Genomic DNA, 25,973 nt, shown 5'->3' with positions numbered 1-25,973 from the left:
GACAATAACTCTTAATTCTTAAAACTTAATGTCATAAAAATAGTTCATTATGTATATGAGAGTAAAGAATATTTTTCTTTTTACAGGTAAGTATTTTAACTTGTAGATATAGATATGTGTGTGTATCTATCTATCTATCCACAATATTGGACATAAACATTACTCAGTTTCAGGTGGTATTTAAAGATACAGAACCTCAGTTACAAATCAAAGCTAATATATAATAGAGGATTGATATAAGGCAAATGAATGAATGTGTGGTCCTAAATACAGCTTTTTAAAGGAAAGGCCCATTTAAAATTTTTGGTCCTCAGAGTCTAACATAGTACCTTGTAGGGTCTTCATTCATTCATTCACTTGGCCTGTATTATTGAGAATCTAACACGTGTGTCCTAGACACTGTTCATCATTGCAGCTATAGCGTCACAGAAATCATCAGTAGTCTCTGTGGCTACAGAATTTCAGACACTTGTGGCTGGGGATGGAGCTCAGTGGCAGAGCGCTTGCTCGTCATGCGCAGAACCTTGGGTTCATCCTCAGTAACACAAAAGAACAAACTGTGGGGAAACAAATGTTGAACAGTGGATTTCAATAAAGTGTAAAGAGTGATATGAGAGGGGGAGTTCAGAGTATTGATAATATTCTCTTCACTTTTGGAGAAAGGCCCAAAATGCTTGATCTTGCCTTTAAGGCCTGTACAAGCCAGCCCTCTTGTCTCACGCTCCATGTATTTGCTATCCTCAAGGACCTTATTTCTCCCACTGAGGTCTTTACTCCCACTGTGCCTGGAGTGCTCCCCTCCTAACCACCTGCGACTTCACCCAGTCATTGATGCACCTTCAGATTACAGCACAAGAGGTGGTTCCTCAAGAAAACCTTCCTTGGATTGTCCCGTCTAAATCAAATTCTTCCACTGTTGGTTCACCAATTATTTTTTCCTCATATACTTACTATTTGTAATTCTATGTGTTTTTATAAAGTCTCCCTTCCTCAGGGGACTATATGATCCATGAACGTAGATGATACTGTATTTCTCACCGTGTAGCGCGGTACTTGACACATAGCTGTTCGATGAATATTTGTTGAGTAAATGATTAAATAAATAAACAAATATAATATCACTGTCATTAAATTCAGAAAGAGTGGAGAAGAGGAGGATGAAGAGGGAAAGGATATGGAATTTGTCTCATAACCACATGGTCACCTCTTCTGTACCATTAAAAGAATTACTATTGCCTGAAGTTGTGAAGTAGAATATTATTTTAAGAAGGAGTTGCTTTTACTCTGATGAGCTCAAGAACTGAACTTGAAGATGAACTGAGTTCTACAACAAATTGCTTTTCAAGAGTAAACTAACCAAGTGTTTTTATCATTCCACAGAGCTCAGTTATGGGTAATACTTCTAACTTATTCCTTCAGAATCTTTCTCATGTACCCCTGACACAGCAACAGTTAATGAAGTCTGAGACTATCCATGCTAATAATGTAAGTCTGGCATTTTTTTTTCTTCTAAAATAGGTTCATTCCTTTTGTAGAACTGGCCTGTTGAGCAGATTGCTTGTGAAATTTCATGTGTGTATTTTTTTTTTATTAAGTTATATCTTTCTGCCATGAGCAAAATCTTATTTCTCTCCTTCTTTTGTAGAAACCTGGCTTACTTGGAGAACCCCCAGCTATGGTACTTCAAACTGCACTTGGAATAGGAGCAGCACTTCCCTTGAAAACGGAGTTGGGACATCATGGAGAAGCCCATAAAAGTAAATGGCGTGTACTTATGGAGAAGTCAGTAAACAGTCAGACTTGAGATTGAAATGTAGTTTACCTGTATTCTACTTTTATTTACAGGAAGGTCAAATTTGAGTTTTATTCAGTCATTTGAAATTTTAAGAACCTTCTTGACTTTTTAATTTTAATATTAATGAGTTATTGATGGGCTTGCTTCCATGCCAAGATAAGACGATCCTTGTTGGATTTGCTTTAATATTTCATGCAGGTTCACAGCAGTATGAGGGGAAGACATAGATCTATTTGAGATTGACATGCTGCCCACTGAGCAGACAGCACATTACACATGTATCCATTTAATTTTTGCCTGGATAAGAAGCCCTTAGTTTTTTACAAAAGGAATATCTAGTACTTAGAATGTAAAGTTTATTTGTTTTACTTTTAAAAAGTATCTTCAAATTAGTACTTACAGAAAAGTATGATATGTGTTCTGTGTACTTCTGAGCACATGAATATATAGATAAATATTTAGAAAAGCAATAGCCTGGTGTTATACCCAATTTTTTAAAAATGTGATTTGGAAAGGTGCTTTCAGTTTGAAGCTTAATTGAAAATTTAGTTATGCGTAAATATGCTGACTAAAAACAAAGGACTGCTAATAATTTAAAAGTTAATTAAGTATAGAGAGCACATTTAGCCTTTTGAACATAAAATCAACTAGTCATAGGACCAAATTACTAAGTCAGTTCTGCCTATTGAAAATGACCAGGCAAAAATTAAGTTAGAAATAAAAAATTTTTTTTTGTATGACAGTGTCTGTCCTTCTAAAAAATTAAATTTTCTTTGACTAAAAGCTTATGCAAATGTTTACTGCTTGTATTAAGTTAAATAATAAGCCATTTGCTATAGCATGTACTGCTCTAAGAACATGGAAAATTCAGTATCCAAATAAATATACTGTTAAAAGTTAGAAGAACCAATGTACTGACCAAAACAAACAAACATAGAAAACCCAAAGTATCCATCTCTAAACGTTTAGTAAAATAAACCAACCAATTAGTGGTATGATGGTGTTTAACAAACTCTCTAAGTTTAAAAAAGAAGTCTTGGTTGGAGTCATTTGTAGATTTCTGTTTGTGAGCCCTCCAGCCATGGCTGATTTCAGATTACAGATGTGAAGACAATGAATTCAGTTGCAAAGAGAGATGCACAATTGGTTCTCATTAGCTGTTGCAAGCCAGCTGACCAGACTTATGGGGTTCACTCTAAAAGTGTCCAAGAGCTTTTTGACTCAAGACTTTTGTTCTCTTCAAACACGAAAGCAGATAAATTGCAGTGACTGACATTTTTTTTAAAAGTACTGATAAGCTGGGCATAGTGGCACACACATCCTGCAACTTGGAAGGTTGAGGCAAGAGGATCACAAGTTTGAGGCCAGCCTCAGCAACTAAGCGAGGCCCTAAGCAACTTAGGGAGACCCTGTCTCAAAAATAAAAAGGGCTGGGGGTATGGCTCAGAGGTGAAGTGCTCCTGGGTTAAATGCCCAATACAAAAAATAATAATACTGATATAACTTACATGCCAAAAAGAATATGAACTTCTAAAATACAATTAAAATATTATTGAGATTATCTTAGAAGTTGTTGAAAATAAGAAAAGCATTATTACTTTTTTTTTTTTTTCTTTTTTGAGGTGGGATAGGATCTTGCTATGTCACTCAGGCTGGTCTTGAACTTCTGTACTCAAGTGATTCTCTAACCTCAGCCTCCCAAATAGCTGGGACTACTGGCATGCACCACTCTACCCAGCTCACATTAACTTCTCTTCTAGGTTTGTGTTTTTTTCATAAAGGAATCTAGCAATTTATAACTTCCAACCTCACCTTTTGAATTTAACAGTTCTTTGATAAGCATGAAATAGGATTCTCCATTTTTTGCCCCCCAAAAGTGATAAAATCCAAAGGACAGTTGGGAATAAATCTTGTCTAACTACAGCTTTTTTGCATTTGTGTTCACTGCAGCATCTAATCTGATGCCAACTCAAACAACCATCACAGCTGGAATGGGCATGTTGCCTTTCTTCCCAAATCAGCACACTGTTGGACAAGCTGGGTCAGGGTTGGGGAATACTCAGGAGAAACAGACCGCTTCCGTGGGAATAGCAGAAGGAAATTTCTCAGGGTCACAGCCTTACCTTCAGAGCTTTCCAAATCTTGCTGTTGGAGGCTTGTTGACGGGACACCATAAGCAGCAGCAGAGTCAGCCAAAAGGCCCGGAGGTGAGCTCGGGGCCAGGACACAGGCGTGTTTGTGTGTGTGTTCCCCTCATATTGCATCTGCAATGAAATGTTTCTAATACTAGAGTGTTCTAAGTTATGGTTATTTTATAGGTGATAAATTTATGAACTTGGATAAACCAGTCATTTTCAAACTTGAAAGGAGGTTAATAATATGCCTAAAGTATTTACATAGGGATGACAAACTAGATAATTGCCTTGTCAGTGAAATGATTTTCAGTAGCTTGCATTTATGCCTCAAAATTGAAGAAAGCATTGCACTCTTTTGAAACTACCATTTTATTGTAAAGAAACAAACAAAAATCCCTCTTTTTAATAAATTATGCCGGCTGACATTTGGTACTATGCTTAATTATTTGCCAGTTTGCCTATAAGTAAAATAATTTTGATTTTTGTAAAATGAATTTTTAATGCTGTTATTGTAAAATATTGTCAATATGAATTTTTTTATTTTATGACTATTTGCTGTTTTGAAAAGTATGTGCTAAAAAATGGCTTTAAAAATACTTGTTATCTTAAAAATTAAATATGAGCTAATAAAAGCTCAAAATTTTACAGTTCGGAAGAGCTTAGGAGAATCATTAATACCGATCCAGTTAAATAGTGATATTATTTATAAGGATATCTTTCTGTTTATTTATATCTTCTTTAATTTCAACAGTGTATTGTAGGTTTAATACAAGACTTTTCCTTCGTAGTTAATTCCTAAGTATTTTATTATTTTTGATGCTTTTATAAGGGAATTACTTTCTTAATGTTCTTTTCAGTTTGTTCAATGTTTGTGTATACACACAATTGGTTTCATGTGTTGATTTTTTTTATCCTGCAATTTTGCTAGATTATTTTATTCTAACAGTTTAGAACTATGGGGGGTAAGGTTTTCTATTTATAACATCATGCTTTCTTTTTATTCTGTGATTTGAATGCTTCTTATTTACTTTTCCTGCTCAACTGATCTAGCTAGAACTTGCAATACTGTGTACTTGAAAGAGGCAAGCATTGGCATGACTTGCTCCTGATCTCAGAGGAAAGGTTCTGGTCTTTAGTCATTGAACATGATGTTAGCTCTTGGCTTTTCATATATAACTTTATTATGTTAAGACAGTTTCCTTCTATTCTTGTTTTGTTGAGTCTTTGTATCATGAACAGGTGTTTAATTCTGCACAGTGCTTTTTCTGCATTGAGATGATCATGGTTTTCCTTGCCTTTTTCTGTTATTGTGGTATATTACATAGATGAACCTACACATGTTGAACTATTCTTGCATTTTAGGAATAAATCTCAGTTGGTCATGGGGTATAATGCTTTTAATGTGCTGCTGAATTCAGTTTGCTAGAAATGTGTTGAGGATTTTTGCTTTAATATACATAAGAGATATTGGTCTATAGTTTTCTGGTATTGTCTTTGTCTGGTTTTGATACTAGAACAAATCCTGGTCTTATGGAATGATTTAGGATGTGTTCCTTCTTCATTTTTGTATAAGAATTTTAGAAGGACTGATGTTAAATTTCTTTTAAAATGTCTAATACACTTCACCAGTAAAGACACATGATTCTAGGCCTTTATTTGTAGGAATATTTTGTGTTTTGTAAAACTTTATAACTTATTCTCATTTAGAGCCAGTTGAGAACCTCTGGTGTGTATATAACCCCACAAATCTGAACATTTCAGAAACAAAATGTGTGAGCTCTTTGCTGGATTCCTTTTCCCTATAAATTTAACCTCTTGGAGGTTATATTTCCTTTATTCTGTTTAGGAAACAAAATTAAAGCCAATTAAACATGAAAATCAAGCTACTAGGTTTAATTATATAATTCTGAACATTGTCTTATTTTAAAATCTTTATGATCAGAGAGTTAAAAAGTAAAACATTCTGTCAGAGTATATGAAATACACTGAAGAATTAGAGCATGATTTCATCTTTTTCTTCTGGTAAAGAAATGCTAGAATCCTCTTACTTAAGTAGTCATATCAAAATACAGTGACATGCATTTTCAGGAAATGTGAATTTCTAGCCTCATCATCTAAATGTAGAGTTTGGTTTTATTAAACTCCCTTATTTAGCTTGCTATTATTTTTAGTACCAGAGGTAAATCAGTTTTGCTATTTGGTTTGTGGTCACATGATATAAAATAAGAATCATAATAATAAATATTGATATCTGTATTTCTAGATATGTAATATAGAAATTTTTTTCCATGATGAAGATGAATTATTTCAGATTCAAGTGAGAAGTTGGATAGGATATCTTAAGTTCTATTTTAAAAAAAACAAAAACATTTTGTTTTACTTATAGTTGGACACAATACCTTTATTTTATTTTTATGTGGTGCTGAGGATTGAACCCAGCACATGCGCTACACACACACACACACACACACACACACACACATGTGCTACGCAAGCACTCTACCGCTGAGCCATAACCCAGCCTTCTTTAGTTCTATTTTAATTCTAAAACAGTGTGTATCTAGGGGCTGGGATTGTGGCTCAGCAGTAGAGCACTTGTCTAAGTGTGAGTGATGCCCTGGGTTCGATCCTCAGCACCACATAAAAATAAATAAATAAAACAAAGGTATTGTGTCCAACTACAACTAAAAAATAAATATTAGAAAAAAATAAAATAGTGTGGTTCTAGAAGGTTTTTAAAATAATTTTAAAATAATAGCAGATAAAATATAATTTTAATCAAAATTTGTATATATTTTGTAAGTTTATATCATCAAAGTTTAGGTTCCACAAATTTGAATCACAGTAGACTAGATGTATTGAAAAATAAGTATTTATCTATTTTGCATCTTTATTTTCCTATACTCTTATTAAATGCTCCATCTTTTGTTTTTGATGAATAGGCTGCCTCTAAGAATCAGACTTCACTCTTGGGAGAACCACCAAAAGAAATCAGACTCAGTAAAAATCCGTATTTGAATCTGGCAAGTGTGTTGCCCAGTATGTGCTTATCATGTAAGTGGGGGCCGCTATCAGTGTTTTGCAGTTTTACTGGACAAGTTCTATGATGGGTTTTACTTTAATTTTGATCAATGGAAAGCAAATAATTTCTGTTAACAAAATTAAGCCATAAATCATAACTTCACTCTTTAAATTGAAAAAACAAATTAAAATTAAGACACTTAAATTGAATACTACTTCATTTAAGAAAAATATTTAAATAGTATTTTATTAAGAATATAATCGTTCTATTGGATTGTTGAATTATGATTGAAATTAATGGGGGCAAAGAATTATTTGGCAGTACTATAATTATTTATAAACCAGAAATGTAAACCTCTAAGTAATATACAGAGTATTTGGATATCCCCCAAATTCATGACTACTAATCAGTAGAAATGAAATTCTCATTTACTTTTTTTAGTTCTAATTTTTGATATTTAATTGAGTGGTGACCTCTAATAAAATATATTTCTTTTTATGCTTCAAAAATTCTAAGTAGTTATAAGATTGGGCTGATTATATAGAATATTGCTAGAAAATAATTTGTGACTTTATACAATTTTTTTAACTGTACAGATTAATGGGATTTACTGTAATATTTTCATGTATTATATATTGTGAATTGATTGTGTCCATCCACTCTTCTGTTACCCCATTTATTTTCTTGAGGACCTTCTCAGTCCTCCAATTAATATGAATCAAATATTTATATTTTTGTTCAAATATTTTTAAAAAAATATTTTGTTTTAGTTGTAGTTGGACACAATACCTTTATTTAATTTTTAGGTGATGCTGAGGATGGAACCCAGCGCCCCGCAGGTGCTAGGCAAGCGTTCTACCACTGAGCCACAACCCCATCCCCTTCCCACCCCATCCCCACTCAAATATTTTTAAGGTCACAAATGTGTGCTCTAGAAACAATGATAGTCACTGCAATGTTGATTGTCCATAGTGAAAATTTGGAACATATTGTTTATCAGTAAGGGAATGGGTAAATAAATAGCTTATCATAAACCAGAACCCTGCAACTTCTTAATCATTCATATGAAATAATCACTGAAGCATATTTTAAGTGGAGAAAGCAAATATATCCATAAAATGATTCAATTTATGTTTATTTAAAGCTATATATTTTCCTATACATATATTTGTATAAATACATGAAGTAAATCTGGGGAAATAAATTCTTACCTGTTACATCCAGAAAGAATAGGATTGAATGAAAAGAAATTAAAGATTAATTTCATTTTTAATATACCTCTTCTGTAGTTTACAAAGTGTCCTCTTGAACTTAAATATTAATTTTTTATCTTTTAAAAAATCAGAAAAAAATTAAATATGATTCAAATATGCTGACTCTGCTTTGATCTGGCTTAAAAATTGATGATGACAACCATTGCTTGAATAAGAATGTTTAATTTACATTTTGTATACTTTGTTGTAGAGATTACATATGTATGTTTAAATGTTTCCATCATAGTTATTTTATCCATGGAGCAAACTTTCATTTTTAGTTTTTCCAAATGAATGAAACAATATCATATACTATATATACTTTGCCCTGGGGAAAACAAACATAAATATATATTCACAAACTAAAAGTTGTGTTGTGTAGAGTTGTTGTGTTAGTTAATGAGTTTTACACTCTGTTTATAATTTGCGATAGAACAATCTAAATTGTATTTATTTTGCCTTTAGCTGCTGCAAGTAAAACCACTCTACATAAGACTGGAATTTCAAGCAACATTCTGGATGCAATCTCTCAGGGAAATGAATCGCAGCATACGTTGGAGAAGTGCATTGCTTATTCTCCGCCCTTTGGTGATTATGCACAGGTAAATGATTCTCAGGTTCAGATGATATATAGAAAAACTGGTTCAATCACATATTGAGTTCACTGAAAATGAAATAGCAATGTGTTTAATGTTATTAAAGACCCATGAAATTGCAACCATCTATATGTATTTCTTGTTCACCATTTGAAATTTAGGAATGTGTTTCAGAGATTGTTTAGAATAGTTTGTCCTAGATATTTACCTTTTGTTCTTTATACCAGTGGTTTTCAAACAGCCTACTCACTACATCCAGTCCACTACCTGCTTTTGTAAATAGAATTATATCGGAACATAGCCACATCCATTCATTTACATGTTTTCTGAGGTGCTGTCATGCTACAATGAGAGAGAAGTAGTTACAACTGACACACACATAGTCTACAAGAATAAATATTTACTATCTGACTGCAGAAAAACTCTGCTGTCCACCATCTTACTCAAGTATAGATCCAAGAAATCCAAGAAAATGCCTGTGTTCTTCATCACTGTTTACAGATGTAAAAAGATGATCATTTTTACAGATTCTGCTAAACTAACTTTTAATTTTAAGCCAGATACAATCATCCCTCAGTATCTGTAGGGAATTTGTTCCCAGAACCTCCTGTGAATATGGAAATTCATAGATGCTCAACTCCCTTATGTAAAACAGTGTATTATGTGCATACATTCTATGCACAGCCTCCTGCATACCTTTAACCATCTCTAGATTACTTACAATACCTATTATTCTGTAAACACTGTGTGAATAGTTTTTATACTGTGCTGTTTACGGGATAATGACAACAAAGTCTGTACATGTTTAGTAGTGATGCAATGTTTTGTTTTGTTTTTAATAATTTCAATCTGCAGTTGATTGAATCCATGGACACAGAACCTGTGGGTAGGGAGTATCATGCTACATTAGATTGAAGAGGTATATTGTGTCATGACCTAGATGTCTATTTGACATGGCCTCTTTCATCTTCATCCTATTCTAAGTAACTTAAACTGAGCATGTACATCATCATGTCAGCACTATATGATTATGTAGTCATCGGAGCTGTATAATTAGCAGTTTTGATTCTTTCTTATTTCTGAGAGCAGACAGCTTCTCAGCCCTATTCTGTCTATCGGAGCAGCAACTCCACTTAGATTTCCCTGCAGCAATTTTACGTTTGCCTTCTCTGTCTCTAATGGACTTAGAAGAGAATACTACTTTAATTCACTTAGGACAATTAATGGCTGACTATGCTTTTATAAAAGAGTACTAGAAACACAGTTCTATTTCCATTTTTAAAATGGCATAGCTGGATATTTGTAAGATATGTGGCAAAGTCTCTCACATATCTGGATGAGATGGAGGACCAGGGGTAGGAAAGTGCCGCAGGTGGGTAGCAGCGTATTTCAGTTTGAAGTACAGCAGTCAGGCCCTGCTGCCCCAGAAGCACTCACTCTCTTGTTTCGCTGAGATCCTATCTTGGTTATGAACATTTTAAATAATTACTTAGATAAAGACTGTGTGTGCATCTATACTCTTTACTCTTGTAAACAGGAGCAGCACAATGCATTTTTTTAAAATTTAGTTCAATGTGTGTTTAAGCTTCAAAAACTATTTTTGTACTGACCTTTGCATTTCTTTTATTTCACTTTTGAAATCAGTCTCACTTATCTCAGCAGTTTTGTTTTGTGGGTCAGTGTGGTTTGTTATACATGTCACATCTGTGGAAAGACTCTCCTTTACATGAGGGAAGTTGTGATAAACGTGCCTTTCGCGTCCCCGGCCTCACAGTTGTCTATCCGGAGACGCTGTGGAGGAGTGGGTTTTCTGTCCCTTTGGACACTCCCTGCTTCCTCCTGGTGCTTGTCCACAGAGTGAGATGTCTGTCTCTCTCTCTCTCTCTCTCTCTCTCTTATCCTCATAAAATAAACTTAATTAAATATTACTAATGGAATAAAGTAACTAGAAAAAGGTGGTCATGTGTTAGGAATTCCTTGTACCGTTGCCACAGCTGGAATGGAGGAAGAGATTTAAGAAAAAGGAACTAACAATTTTTGTTTTATTACTAACACTCGGCATATGCATTGCAAAGTAAGCATTTTTGTTTTATTTTTTGCCGTCTTGAGGTTCAAACCCAGAGCCTTACACATGCTAGGTGGTGTACGCATTTAAACTTTCCTACAAGCCTATGAGCTTTAAATTACTCCCTGCATAATACAAGTGAAAAAGCATAAAGGAGTAAATAGTCTTTCCAAATTCATGCACTTAGTAAATGGTTCCTCTGAACCCAGAGTCTACATTATCTTCATCATACAGAGAAATTTCTTCAGGCGTGGAAGTAGTATCTCGTAGAAACTATATGTATAGGTTTCTTTTAAAAAAATGTTTAGTTGTAGATGGGCACAATACCTTTATTTTATTTATTTATTTGTGTGTGGTACTGCGGATTGAACCCAGTACCTCATGAATGCTAGGCAAGTGCTCAACCACTGAGCCACAACTCCAGCCCTGTGTGTAGGTTTGAATGCATAAGGATTAAGAGAGATTGGATATGTTAAAGCATGGATGAATAGAATAATTTCTGTTTCAAATAAAACTCTCACATTTTAAAATGCAATAGTTGGCATTTCCAGTATTAGTGAAGTTGCTTATAACACCATCCCTCCTACAGATAACTTTTATAAAAACTGAACTAAATATGAAGAGAAAACTGTTATTTGAAGACATTGGAGAATGACCCAAATCAGGCAGAAACTGAGAGGGAATCAGCCCCTGAAATATGGGGACTCTGCAGGAATGGAATTTGTCTCTGTGGCTTTTTGCCTAACACCGGCGTCTAGTTTGCGCAGAAATCCTCAGTCTTAACCGCTTGAAGAGTCAGAAGACAGATTTCTAGGACTATTAGTGAGGCTATGAAGTAAGAGGGAAAATCTAGGAAAGAGGAAATTGCGTGGGTTGGAGCCTCAACATCCATATGGCCACTCAGCATGAGGGAGAGAGACTCTGGAGACTTGGTGGAGAAGAGCAGCTGGAGGAAGGGAGGAGAGAGTCAGCTCCACCCCGGGTAAAGACAGAGTTTTGAATTTAAGTTCAGCAAATTTAATTCCTTCTAAAACTAGAACAAAACACTCTTTGGAGGAGTGTAATAGAATCTGTGTTCTCTACATGTTTCACTCACAAAGTCCAGTAAACAAAAATTACTAGATTTTTGAAGAAGCAAAAAAGTATGCCCCATAGTTAAGAGAAAAAGCAGTTTCTAGAAACTGACCCCAAGTTGATCCAGATGTTGGTGTTAATAGACAACGACTCTAAAGCAGCTATTATAAATATGCTAACAACTTAAAGGAAAAGACGAATTTAATGAGCAGATAGGAAATCTCAGCTAAAAAGTATACATTTAAAAACTGAATAATTCTAGAATTGAAAAGTATCGTTTCTCGTGTTAAAAAATATAATGGATGGACATTGCAGAAGGTTGGGGCAAGCAGGAAAAAAAGATTCAATAAACGTAAAAACAGATAAAAATAAATAAGTCAATTGGAAGAAAAAAGGGAAAAGAGATTGAAGAGCAATGAATACATTCTCAGGGACCTAAGTTAAATATCAGTCTAAAATACATGTAAGTAGAGTCTGAGGAGGAGAGGAGGAAGATAAATGGAGCATAAAGTATCTGAAAAAGTAATAATAAAAATTTCCAAATTTGCTTCAAAAAACAGATTTAATAGACACAGAGACCTTTCTTGCAAAGCAAAAAAAGTAGAATTTTGCATAGGCACATTATAGTTAATGTGCTGAAAAACACAGCTTTAAAGAGAGAATCTTGAAAGTAATTGATATAAACAATGCATGTAAAAAAAATTTAAACAACAACAACAATGCATATTATTTTGATGGGTTTCTCAGCCCTGACACTATTGACATTTGGGGCTATGTAATTCTCTCTTTTGGAGAGCTATTCTGTGTGCTGCAGGATATTTAGCATCATCCTTGACTTCTATCTATATATTGCCTTCACCATCTATACAGCCACTATTAAGAGAACTGGTAAATAAAAGATTGTTATCTTGATTTATTTAAAAGTAAAATTTACTAAGGAAATTGGGGCCTAATCCCACAAGATGGAGACTAGGGCCTACTTTTTCTTCTGTTAGATGCAGGGTCTCTGGTTTTATTCCTAGGTCTTTGTTCCATTTTGAGTTGAGTTTTGTGCATGGTGAGAGATAGGGGTTTAATTTCATTTTGTTGCCTATGGATTTCCAGTTTTCCCAGCACCTTTTGTTGAAGAGGCATTTTTTTTTCTCCAATGCATGTTTTTGGCACCTTTGTCTAATATAAGATAATTGTAATTTTGTGGGTTAGTCTCTGTGTCCTCTATTCTGTACCATTGGTCTACCAGTCTGTTTTGGTGCCAATGCCATGCTGCTTTTGTTACTATGGCTCTGTAGTTTAGTTTTAGGTCTGGTATAGGAATGCCACCTGCTTCTTTCTTCCTGCTAAGGATTACTTTAGCTTTTCTGGGTCTCTTATTTTTCCAGATGAATTTCATGATTGCTTTTTCTATTTCTATGAGGAATGTCATTGGGATTTTGATTGGAATTGCATTAAATCTGTATAGTGCTTTTGGTAGTATGGTCATTTTGATAATATTAATTCTGCCTATCCAAGAGCAAATTAGATCTTTCCATCTTCTAAGGTCTTCTTTGATTTCTTTCTTTAGGGTTCTGTAATTTTCATTATATAGATCTTTCACCTCTTTTGTTAAGTTGATTCCCAAGTTTTGTTTTGTTTTGTTGAAGCTATTGTAAATGAGGTAGTTTTCCTCATTTCTCTTTCTGAGGATTTGTCACTGATATACAGAAATGCATTTGATTTATAGTGTTGATTTTATATCCTCCTACTTTGCTGAATTCCTCTCTCTCCCCATGCACAAAACTCATCTCAAAATGGAACAAGGACCTAGGAATAAAACCAGAGACCCTGCGTCTAATAGAAGAAAAAGTAGGCCCTAATCTCCATAGTGTGGGATTAGGCCCCAACTTCCTTAATAAGACTACTTTGGTGCAAGAATTAAAGTCAAGAATAAATAAATGGGATGGACTCAAACTAAAAAGTTTCTTCTCAGCAAAAGTAACAATCTGTGGGGTGAATAGAGAGCCTACATCTTGGGAGCAAATCTTTACACCTCACACATCAGATAGAGCACTAATCTCTAGGGCATATAAAGAACTCAAAAAGTTAAGCACCAAAAAACCAAATAACTCAATCAATAAATGGGCCACAGACCTAAACAGACTCTTCTCAGAAGATGATATACAATCAATCAACAAATATATGAAAAAATGTTCATCATCGCTAGCAATTAGAGAACTGCAAATCAAAACTACTCTAATTTCATCTCACTCCAGTCAGAATGGCAGCTATTAAGAATACAAATAACAATAAGTGTTGACAAGGATGTGGGGGGAAAGGCACACTCATACACTGCTGATGGGACTGCAAATTGGTGCAGCCAAAATGGAAAGCAGTATAGAGATTTCTTGGAAAATTGGGAATGGAATCACCATTTGACCCAGCTATCCCTCTCCTTGGTCTATACTCAAAGGACTTTAAAAACAGCATACTACAGGGACACAGCCACATCAATGTTTATAGCAGCACAATTCACAATAGCTAAACGTTGGAACCAACCTAGATGCCCTTCAATAAATGAATGGATAAAAAAAAGTGGCATATATACACAATGGAATATTACTTAGCAATAAAAGAGAGTAAAATCATGGCATTTGCAGGTAAATGGATGGAGTCAGAGAAGATAATGCTAAGTGAAGTAAACCAAAAAACCAAATGCTGAATGTTTTCTCTGATATAAGGAGGCTGATTCATAGTGGGATAGGGAGGGGGAGCATGGGAGGAATAGGTGAACTCTAGATAGAGCAGAGGGGTGGGAGGGGAAGGGAAGGGACATGGGGTTAGAAATGAGGATGGAATGTGATGGACATTATTATCCAAATTACATGTATGAAGACATGAATTGGTGTGAATATACTTTGTATACAACCAGAGATATGAAAAATTGTGCTCTATTTGTATAAAAGGAATTGTAATGCATTCCACTGTCATATATAAATAAAAAAGAAGCAAAATGTACAACATTGCATTATGGGGTTTATAATAAATGTAGATATAGTATGTTGGACAATAGTACAAAGGACAGTTAAGAGAAAAAGCATGGAGGATTTGAGGAAAAAGTTCCACTCATACATTGCTGGTGGGACTTCAAATTGGTGCAACCACTCTGGAAAGCAGTATGGAGATTCCTCAGAAAGCTTGTAATGGAACCATCATTTGACTCAGTTATCCCTCTCCTCGGTATATACCCAAAGGGTGTAAAATCAGCATATTACAGTGACTCAACCACATCAATGTTTATAGCAGCTCAATTCACAATAGCGAAGCTATGGAACCAACCTTCAATGGATGAATGGATAAAGAAAATGTACATATACACAATGGGATATTACTCAACCATAAAGAAGAATGAAATTATGGCATTTGCCAGTAAATGGAAGGAACTTGGAGACTGTCATGCTAAGTGAAATAAGCCCATCTCCAAAATCCAAAGGTCAAATATTCTCTCTGATATGCAGATGCTAACGTACAATAGGTGGGGAGGGAAGAATAGACATTCAGTGGATTAGGCAAAAGGGAATGAAGGGAAGGAAGGGAGAGGGGAATAGGAAAAAATAGAATGAATCTGACATAATTTTCCTATGTTCATATATGAACACACCACCAGTGAAACTCCACACCATGTTCAACCACAAAAATGGGACCCTAATTAGAATAAGTTTTATTTCATCTATGTATAATATGTCAAAATACACTCTACTTTCATGTATATCTAAAAAGAACAAATCAAATTTTTAAAAAAGTAATTAGAAAAAGTATGGGTAGGAGCTGCAAAATCTACATGGAAACTCAGCATAAGGTAAATGAAATTTTGGTCGCAAGGTTCTCACGTTAGAACAACAAAATTTTTAACTAAGTAGATAGTTAAATTTTTAACTAAGTAGATAGCTCAGAACAGAAAGCTGTTTCCCTAGGGGAATTTTTTTGATAACAATAGTGAGTCTAGAAATAGACCATACTTAAACAGTATATTGATTTTTGTCATAATGCCAAAACTATTTAATGGGGAAAGAGTAGAAATATCATTCTCCATATTGGAAAATGAACCGCAGCTCTTGCCTTATACCATATTCAAATTAATTTTCAGTCTATCATAGTCCTAAATGTAAAATGCAAGCCATAGATAATATCAGCAAAACAGTAGAAAGAACCTTCAAACAATTTCTTCTCCATTGAAGCATTAAAAAAACTAGGAAAAAAATGATCATAATCAACTTTTCCAGAAGACTACAAAAGCTTGTGGCAATTTACAGAGCATTTATTCAAGAACAATGGGTGAATCTTATTAAAAACAGAGGGATTTGTGTCTTTTAACCTGCCCTACACCTGTTCTTTTGCCTTCCTTTCCAATACCCAAAATCACAGTGAAAACCAGCAAGCTGGCATCCACCTTAGGGGGTACCATAGGTTTGGAACTCCCACAAGCCTCATTACAGAAAACTGTAATTATTTGACCCATTTGCTGGTTCCCTGTAAGACCCCACTTACAAGGCTGTCTTTATTTAACCTGCCTCAGACCTTGCTCAGAACAGAAAGCTGTTTCCCTAGGGGAATTTTTTGATAGCATTTAGAGGAAATTGTTTAAAGTTGTAGCTGCCTGGGGTGGTAAATAACATCTGATGCAAAGAATATGCTAACTAAAAAAGCTTTAAAGGAAAAACTTTGGGCTTGTTAAAAAGCTCTGACCTTCTTATGGGAATATCACAAGGTCATAGAGGTACATAGGGCTATATGCATGTTCAGAAAAGAGCTGGGAAGGCCCTCCGCTCTCATTCACTTTGACTGCCTTTGAGATACTACATAAGCAGGAAGGGAAGGCTAAGGCAGAGTTGTCAGTGTAGAAAGCTGGGCCCAATATACACATGGCCCTTGTGCAAAGCCTGAGCAATTAAGGAAGTTTTATCTACTTATTAACTGACCACTAAGCTAACAGAATAGCATATACTGTGACAAGGCACAATAAAGAATACAGGCTTCACATAACTATTTCATAAAAGTCACCAAACAAGAACAAATCCTAAAGAGGGGGTAGAATCTGATTTTCAAAGTTCCTACATGGTATTACTTTAAATGATCAACAGTTTCCAACAACAACAATAAAAATGAAGACATGCAAAAAAAAAAACAAGGAAATCTGCCCCATGCACATGATGGTAGGGTGGGGGGAGGAAGCAATAGAAAATGTTTGTAAGGAAGCATTACTAGACAAAGATTTACTATCACATTCAAAGAATTAAGGGAAACCACACATAAGGATCTAAAAGTATGAGACGCACATCTCTCCAAATAGAGAATGTCAGCAAAGAGGAGGCAAAGAATCAAATAGAAATTTTGAAGTTGAAAATCTGAACAGGGAGAAGGAACAACAAACTCGGAATATAGGTTAATTAGAGATCAAAGAAAAATTAACCACAACAAGTGTACGCAAGGATGTGGAGAAATCTAAAGCTTCCCACTTTGCTGAGGGCAACATAAAAGGAGGCAGCTGCTGCAAAACAGTCCAGCAGCTCCTCAAAATGTTGACGTTACTCCATGACCCAAGAGCTCCACCTCTAGGCACATGCCCATGATAATTGAAAACCTAATGTCCACATACAAATTTATATGCTCACTTTCATAGCAGCAACATTCATAATAGCCTCAAATGGAAATAACCCAAGTGTCCAGTAAGGTTGTCCATGAGTAAACAGAATTTCATGTACTCATAGAGTAGAATATTATTCAGCCATAGAATGAATGAAGCACTGACCCACGCGGTCACATGGACAAACTTTGGAAACAAACCAGACAGAAAGGCCACATTTTATTTGATTCCATTTGTATGAAATGTCCACAATAGGCAAATCCATAGGAATAATAAGTGGATAGAGGCTACTGGGGACCAGAGGAAGCAGAGTTGGGGGTTCACTGTTGACAGGTACAAGATCCCTTTTTGGAGTGATGGAAATGCTCTGGAAATAGATTGTGATAATTGAATAACCTTGTGAATATCAACAAATACTGGACTGTAAAAAGAGAGCAAGCCTTCACTGTACTAAACAGAAGGCAGCATTTTTTCCAATAACTTTATTTTATTTATTTATTTATTTATTTATTTATTTATTTATTATTTTTATGTGATGCTGAGGATCGAACTCAGTGCCTCACTCACTCTAGGCAAGTGCTCTACCACTGAGCTACAACCCCAGCCCTGGAAGGCAGCATTTTTATTTGGTGTTCTGAAGATCATGAAAGTCTACTGATAACCAAACAAGTTAAATCAGTTTTTCAGATCTAATCTGGGTCTCTTTAGAAACCAATTTCAAGTAGACTACCCCTCCCATTTCTCTAGTTAAATATGACAATTAACTAGAATTGCCATTGAGCTGCAGTTGATTTTGTCAAAGACTGCATGTGTTAAATATTTGAACTGTGACTAAGAAAACTTAAGTCAGAAACAGATGTAATTATTTAAAGATTTGTAGCTGCTGGGTGTGGTGACACATGCCTATAATCCCAGCAACTCTGGGAGCTGAGGCAGGAAAATCACAAGTTCAAGGCCAGCCTCAGCAGCTTAGCAAGGCCCTAAGCAAATTAGTGAGACCATGTCTCAAAATAAAATATAAAATGGGCTGGGGATGTATCTCAGTAATGAAAGTGCTCCTGGGTTCAATCCCCAGTACCAAAAATTTAAGAATTAAGAAAAAAAAATCTGTAGCATACACTCTAGCTGTGATCATAGCACTGTAGTCTGAATTATCTTGTTAGTTGCAATGTGCAGAGTTTGAAATTTCAGGTTCTGAGGCAGAGATAAATAGTTCCATGTACACCCATGGATGGGAGCCCACATTATGGGGGAAGGCTTTGAGCCAGTTTATTATACCTTTAGTACCTAGGTGAACATCTCATTATAATCTAACAAAAACAAAATATATTCCCTCCTTTAATCAAGGTAAAACAGGTCAGAGTATATCTTCAGCCACTTTTCAGCTTGACATTGTCATTGGTTTCAATAATGGAAGAGCATTTTCAGACTGAGCTCAGTTGTTCGCTGTGACTGTTGTCTTCAGACTTTCATCTGACGTGGGCCATGAGCTGCAGCCTATTGACTTGCATGCTGGGCTCCTGTGTCACCCTGGCTCCAGGAATCATTCCTGCCAGGAAGCTGACTGCAGGAACCAGGGAACTGTGTGATGAGATGCTGTGATGGGGAAAGAGAACTAAAAGGAAGGTGAACAAAAGGACCCAGAAGGTGCTTGGTCCCTTCACACAAAGCCTAATTCTGCCACCTAGTGGGAAAAATGCGGAAAAGAGCACATTGGAAGGAATGCTGTGAGGACCACAACACATCAGAACCTTAAGCAAACACTAACCGTTTAAAATGCTGCTTAAAAATCTAAACCTAATTTAAACAACAATTACAGGAGCACAGATGTCTCTATATTAAGACTACACAGTAAATTGGAAAGTGCTTTTAAAAAATGATTTTAGATATATACTGAGGAGTGGGATAACTGGATCAAATGGTGGTTCCTTAAAGTGGGGGAGGTGGGAGGAAGAATAGAAGTTCATATTTCATAGGGCAGTTCAGCTCACCCTAAGGAGGATCTTGCTGAAGGTTAGAGTTCTCTGGATTTGAATGTTCTGTTGGAAGTATACACACTGAAAGGCAAGGCCTAGGGATTAAACATGTGTAGGGTCTTGACTAAGTGTTCTTTGGAATTCTTCAGACTGAGATTTGACTGAGACTTCAGGCTGGATATGCAAATCCCAGCACAGGCTGTGCAGAGGTGGGGGTTCCTCTCTGAGCATCCTACCTCCCAGGGCTGCTGTTCTGAACATTAAATGAGTTAACATACAGAAAGCATCTGGGATATATTTATGTATATCTCAGGGTTTTATTTGCTTCCAAAGATATAATTCTTCAGCAGCACCTGAACTGGAGAGCTCTAGGTTTTTTCAAGTATCTGTGTAAACTGTTGAAGGAAAAGTATGTGTTCATGTTCTTTCCCTCTTTTGTGGCTGTTCTTTCTTTCTTTCCTTCTTTCTTCCCTCCCTCCCTTCCTTCCTTTCTCTAGGGATTGAACCCATAGGCACTTCCACTGAGTACATCCCCATTCCTTTTGATTTTGAGACAGGGTATGGTAAGTTGCTTAGGGCCTTTCTAAGTTGGTGAGTCTGGCTTTAAACTTGCAATCCTCCTGCCTCAGCCTCTCTAGGTGCTGGGATGATGGGCATGTGACGCTGTACCTGCTTATTTGTCCTTTCTTTAAAAAAAAAAAAAAAAACTTGGTTCTTAGGCTTTTATTTCTCCCACATCACTGAGCTTTATTTCAAAAATCCTAACTACTGTCATTGCCCATTCACTGGTTCTTATACTATGTTAGATGTCTTTGATGTCTTTGATAGGCTGTGTTAGAATCATCTTTCTCCTAGTATTGTATGACCACAATGGCATCTATCTTCACTTCCTTTTCTTCCTAAATTTTCTGTGCTGCTCCATGAAGTATTTTATTGCTTTTAGATCTCATTTGGTTCTCACTGTGAGTAGCCTGGTGCCATTGGGATGTCTTTTTGTTGTTGTTTTTTCTCTTTTTTTTTTTAACCTTTGTTTTATTTTTATGTGGTGCCGGGGATCAAACCCAGTGCCTCATGCATGCTAAGCAAGCACTCTACCCCTGAGCCACAACCCCGGCCCTGGGATATCTTTTGAATGAAAGAAATCTAATGTCCTATCTGGTGCCTGAAAATAATGATGGTTTTGAAAGGAAAATTCAGGCTGCACAACTGTAATCCCAGCTACTTGAGAGGCTGAGGCATGAGGATCACAAGTTCAAGGCTAGCTTGGACAATTTAGCAAAATCCTGTCTCAGAATTTAAAAAAAGCAGGGGCAGGGGGTCAGGGATCAGGAGGAAGGTAACTTAGTGGTTCAGTTCCCAAGTACTACAAAAACAAAAATGAAAACAATAAAAAGAAAGTTCAGGCTGTTTCTTTGCTTTATGCCAAGACATGAAGCCATAGATTACCACCTAGCAGGGAGAACCAGGGAAGGGAAGCAAGCGGGCAGGAGAGCGCTAGACCCGGTGGGGGGGGTGTGCTTTGGAAAAGTTCACTTTCAGGACAGACTCATGACTTTATAAGAAGAAGAAAGCTGGTAAGAGTTGTTGCTACTGGAAGCCAAGCAATGCCAGGTGTAGTGGCCGGGGTCCAGCATGCAGGGAGTTCACCAGCTGACTGAGGGCGCCCGTGGAGAAGGCAGCTGAAGAGAGTGAGACGGAGGCAAAGTCAGTCCAGAGGGGTGAGCCAAGCAGCCACCAGAGCTGAATCCCTGGTCCCCATCACTTCAGCTTCCACAACTGACAACTTATGGCCGGTCTCATATCATCTATGCCTCCACCTACTGCCCTCCCTCAGATGATTTCTGAGCAAACCTCTGAGCTTCTTTACTACCAGGAAAAACTTTCAGATGAAAGTTAAAGCCAAATTCTTTGTTAATTAGTGCTTCAGTTCGTGAACCATTCCTTAAAACAAGGTTTATGTGAAGGCTATTGTTGTCCCATAGCATTATTAAACCACACAGAAATGAAGTATGTGCCAAAACAGAGGGAGTCCCTGCCACCCTAATTGTTAGTCCCGTCACCCCTTGTCTTGACAAGTGTGATGGAAGACTGGCTGCACTGTCTACAGGGAGTTGTGACAGACTTATCCTTCGTTCCTCTGAGGTTGGCTCCAATTTTAAAAATTGTTGACTGCAGTTGGTTCAAAAGCAATTGAGTTTTAATTATAATGTGAAGCTGAAAGCTTGCCTTATCACTCCTTTCCATGTTCTTGTACATTATTCTTTTCTCTTTTTTTTTTAAATGTTTTTACTTGTAATTGGACATAATACCTTTATTTTACTCATTTTTATGTGGTGCTGAGGATTGAACGCAGCACTCTGCACGTGCTAGGCGAGCGCTTTACCACTCAGCCCCAGCCCCAGCCCCAGCCCCCGCATTATTCTTTTCAACAAGCTTATCATACCATTTGTAAAAGGAAGAACCTCGGGATCAGATCACAGGTCCTGACCCATTCCCAGAGTAGAATCTCTGGATAGAGCCTGGAAATCTGATTATTTGAGACACCAAAGTTTTGATTTGAGTGCCTGTTCCTCTCTAGAATGTTATTTTCCTTGACATCATTTGCCAGCGTTCACACCTGCAAGTGTATTCTTTGTCCCTCCTTCTCTCACTAGGCAGACTTAACATCTAATCTGATCTGTGGCTCCATTCCTTAGCAAGTGCCCTTCCTCAAAGGAATATCAATACTTAGTATTGGTGTTCTAAATCAGTGGGGCTTAGGTATAACCAACAAGAAGGACACAATGCTCTTAATTTTTTTCTTGCTCTCACATCTTGGAGGTAGGGTGAGGGATGGTTTGTGTTCAGCTAAAGTTCCACAGGTGATTTTTTTTTTTTTAATGGTGCTAAAAAGAGAACCCAGGGCCTTGCACATGCTAGACAAGTGTTCTACCACTAAGCAATAACCCAGCCCTCCACAGATGATTTTTATATAAAGACTTTAAGGAAGTGTATATGTGTTTTGTTGTTGTTTGTTTGGTACTGAGGATTTAACCTAGGGGTACCCTGCTACTAAGCTATACCAGCAAGCCCCACACCCCACCTCCAGCCCCAAATTTTTTTTTTTGAGAGAGGGTCTCACTAAGTTGCCCATGGTTACCTTGGACTTGTGATCTCCTAGCCTCTTCCTCTAAATTGCTGGGATTACAGGAATGCAACATGGTGTCTGGTTTATATTTTTAAATATATATTTGATGGCTTTGATATTTATCTTGCTATTCTGTATTTGCACCAACTTGAAGTAGAATGTTTTTCTCAGAAACATCCTTAATAAGCCAATTTAATTTACATTTTAATATTAATTGTGATTTTACGTTCTTATAGGTGTCCTCTTTAAGAAATGAAAAGCGAGGCTCATCCTATCTCATCTCTGCTCCAGAAGGTGGCGCAGTAGAATTAGTTGACCAGCATTCTCAGGGCACAGGAGCATACTACATGGAAACCTACTTAAAAAAGAAGCGAGTATACTAAGTTTTCTCCTTACAGCCTCCTGAGATTCTCTGCAGTATCTCTGCTGTTCATCGCTGCCTTAACTTCATTCAAACTAGCCATATCCTATAAATACGGGTTTATTATTTCCCAGAAGGAACTGTGTTGTGCAGCAGGCAGAATTGCCAAATAAAAAATGGTAGCAATAAGAAGAGACATCAATTGAGGACATTTTCCACTAGAATTAAATACTTCTTAATCAACGTGATATTAACTTACTGTCCATTGGAGAAACTAATCATGTTTCAACGTTCCTTGTTTGAGGAATGGGAATAATTTTCACATCACATATAAAAGTCTGAAGCAATAAATGGGAAACAATCTTGTTTCCTTAGCCTTAGAATGAATTTCTTATAAACCAATGTGCATTTTAATTTACTTCCCCTAGAAGTAATCTCATTTATAGATTTTTAGGACTTTTCCTAGAACTACAAGGGTGCAAGTACCAAACGTGCTGATGGCCATGCTATAAAGACGCTCTTTATGCAAATTTCATTATCACCCCCACACCAGCCATGCACTATTAAACCCAACAACAGAATGATAATGAAGTCCAAGGCATACAATACTGCAGATGCTTGACTTTTAACGTGTTGTTACTATTTATACCTTTTGTAAAAAACAGAAGATAGCTTAGATTAAAAAAAACTTTGGTGACCTAACACAGGGGTTAGCAAACTACCCTAGGACCAGATTCAGTCCACCACCTATCCTTGTGCTGTCTGCAAGGTTAAGAATGACATTTTACATTTTTAAGTGTTTGAAGGCGGGGGGATGAAAACTTGCTACATGAAATTCAATTATCAGTGTCTACAAAATTTTATTGGACCACAGCCATACTCACTCATTCACGTATCATCTGTAGCTACTTTTGTTACCTTGGTAGAACTGAGTAGCTTCAACAGAAACCATATACCCTGCAAAGCCTAAAACATTTACTATCAGGCCCTTCACAGTGTTTCTGGCACTGACCCAATGGCACTAATTCCCCATTCCTTTTATTTCGCCTAAAGAAAGAGGTTTAACCTATGAGATAGACTTATAAGTGGCAAGAACATAGGTTTCTGTGTCTCATTTCATAGCATAGACTAGTGATGATCTAATTACTAGACAGGGTCATTTTTGTCATCAAATGCCCTATATTTCCACAATAGAGTAAAGCAGTCAATGCTGCACTCTGAAAGTCTTATGGGGACATAGTATTTATAACCATTTGAGCTAATAAGCTATACCTCACTCTCTGGTGTGTCTCTCATTCTTTGGTAGTATATTATGCTGAAAAATATGAGCGATTTTACCAACTTTACTTCTGAAAAGAATTTTTGTCTTTATTAATGTGACTTTTGACATCACCATTTTCTGAAGACTGTGGTATTAAATGCATGAGAAACCTTTTGCCATTTAGAAATTTCTAAGTCTGTTCATTGTTATGACTATAACTGATTGAATTTGAGATCTCAAGGATCTTAGTCTTTCAGATCATATCCTTAAAATATGTCTTTTGAAGAACTTGTTTTTGACTAAGATATAGATATCTTGCTTTAATTATAAAGTCTAGAACTGGTTCATATGTTGTATGCTTTGTAAAGAATTTTACTTGGTCTAATTTATTGCATTCACTAGCTTCTGCTGGAAAATTATGGCTGGAAAGTTAAACTAAGACAGTTTCTAAGAAATATACTACCTATAAATCACAGTCAGGATTACATCAGTTATGTGGCAGATGACTAATGGCATCTCCATGTCCTGTACATCTCCTTCTGATTTTCCTGTTGTATTTTGCCTCTTCAGCGCTTAGTCACACTTCTGTTGAAGTTAAGAACAGAAGACAGGGAAGATGGTGAATTTTACATGAGTAACAAAGAGAGAAGAGGCACAGATTGGAAGAACTAAAAAATGTTTTGGCTCACAGCACATGTAGATTTGCCATCCATACTGGCCTGTGGCCCGTTTTCATCAGACATAACAGAAGTGCAGCTCAAGTGGTGTTAGTACTAAGTCATTACCAACCCTCCCCTCAGAATCTATACTGTTATTTTTCTATGTAAGTGAATTGTTTGAAATGCTTCAAAAATGAAAATATTAAAACGCATATGCATGTAAAGTCTTTAGTACATTTATTTGTATAAAGAGTAAACAAAGTGCATACAGAGCGGCCACAGGTTTGACACAGAGATACAGGGCAACTGAACAAATTTAAATGTCAAGTTTATTGTTGCCACTAAAGCAATCCTGAACTTTCTTTGGGCTCAAAAGATGAAAAGTAAGATACTGAAGAATACTAGACATCACTAACAGAAAAGTTTTTCAGACTCTTGGTCGTAAAGAACTTTATGTTTCACATTAAATCAGACACTAACATTTTTAATTACCCAGCTACCTCCAAGCAAACTGAAAACCATCTAAATGTATCCTGAACTCCAGAGTGCCTTTAGATGGGTCTTTTCTTTCAAGTTTTGCACCATAAGATGATGGTCACAATAGTGATTGACCCTTGTAGATGGGTGGTAAGTATTGAAACACTCTTAAGAACAGTGCAATGTATGTGGTATACATTCTGTTCATATACAGCATCCAAAACCAATGCTGGAACAGCTTGCCCCAAAGTGGTAGAGTTATAAAAGGATATGCGCTGATGTTTCTTAAAAGCATGTCTAATAGCATCCAGGTTTGCAAAGTCTGTCTGATAAAAGTTGACTGCTTAGGAAAGCACTGGCCCAGGCTTAGTTCTCAAGAAATAATAACATGCAGCAGAGTATCTATTTCCACGCTGGCTCCTGTGCAGAACCAGGTTGCTCAACAATGGGTACCCAGTAGTCAATCAAGGGACCAGCAACTGAGCCACTGAAAAAACAGCTTGATATTTCAGTCTTACTGATGACAGGAATACCTACTCTTTTTTTTTTTTTTTT

General features: G+C 36.3%; 2 protein-coding genes across 3 annotated transcripts in view; one reads left to right on the top strand and one right to left on the bottom strand.

Annotated features, from left to right (window-relative positions):
- Raver2 (ribonucleoprotein, PTB binding 2) overlaps positions 1–25,165 on the top strand; it is a 95,817-nt gene extending 70,652 nt beyond the window's left edge. Inside the window, exons 7-12 of the mRNA XM_048815235.1 lie at positions 1,381–1,485; positions 1,646–1,757; positions 3,746–4,002; positions 6,873–6,984; positions 8,671–8,807; positions 22,897–25,165. Of these exons, the coding sequence (XP_048671192.1) occupies positions 1,381–1,485; positions 1,646–1,757; positions 3,746–4,002; positions 6,873–6,984; positions 8,671–8,807; positions 22,897–23,043 (870 nt within the window). The 3' untranslated portion in view covers positions 23,044–25,165. The remainder of the gene's footprint in view (positions 1–1,380; positions 1,486–1,645; positions 1,758–3,745; positions 4,003–6,872; positions 6,985–8,670; positions 8,808–22,896) is intronic.
- A 763-nt stretch (positions 25,166–25,928) lies between these two features.
- Positions 25,929–25,973, bottom strand: part of Jak1 (Janus kinase 1) — a 131,351-nt gene continuing 131,306 nt past the window's right edge. For both annotated transcript variants that reach the window (XM_015484905.2, XM_015484906.2), the window contains one exon: positions 25,929–25,973. This exon is cut by the window's right edge and continues 697 nt beyond it. The gene's annotated coding sequence lies outside the window, so the exon portion shown is untranslated.

Source organism: Marmota marmota, unplaced genomic scaffold, assembly GCF_001458135.2.
Source record: "Marmota marmota marmota unplaced genomic scaffold, marMar, whole genome shotgun sequence".
NCBI lineage: Eukaryota > Metazoa > Chordata > Mammalia > Rodentia > Sciuridae > Marmota > Marmota marmota.
The sequence above is the reverse complement of the archived record's forward strand: the minus strand, read 5'-3'. Positions and strand labels throughout refer to the sequence as shown.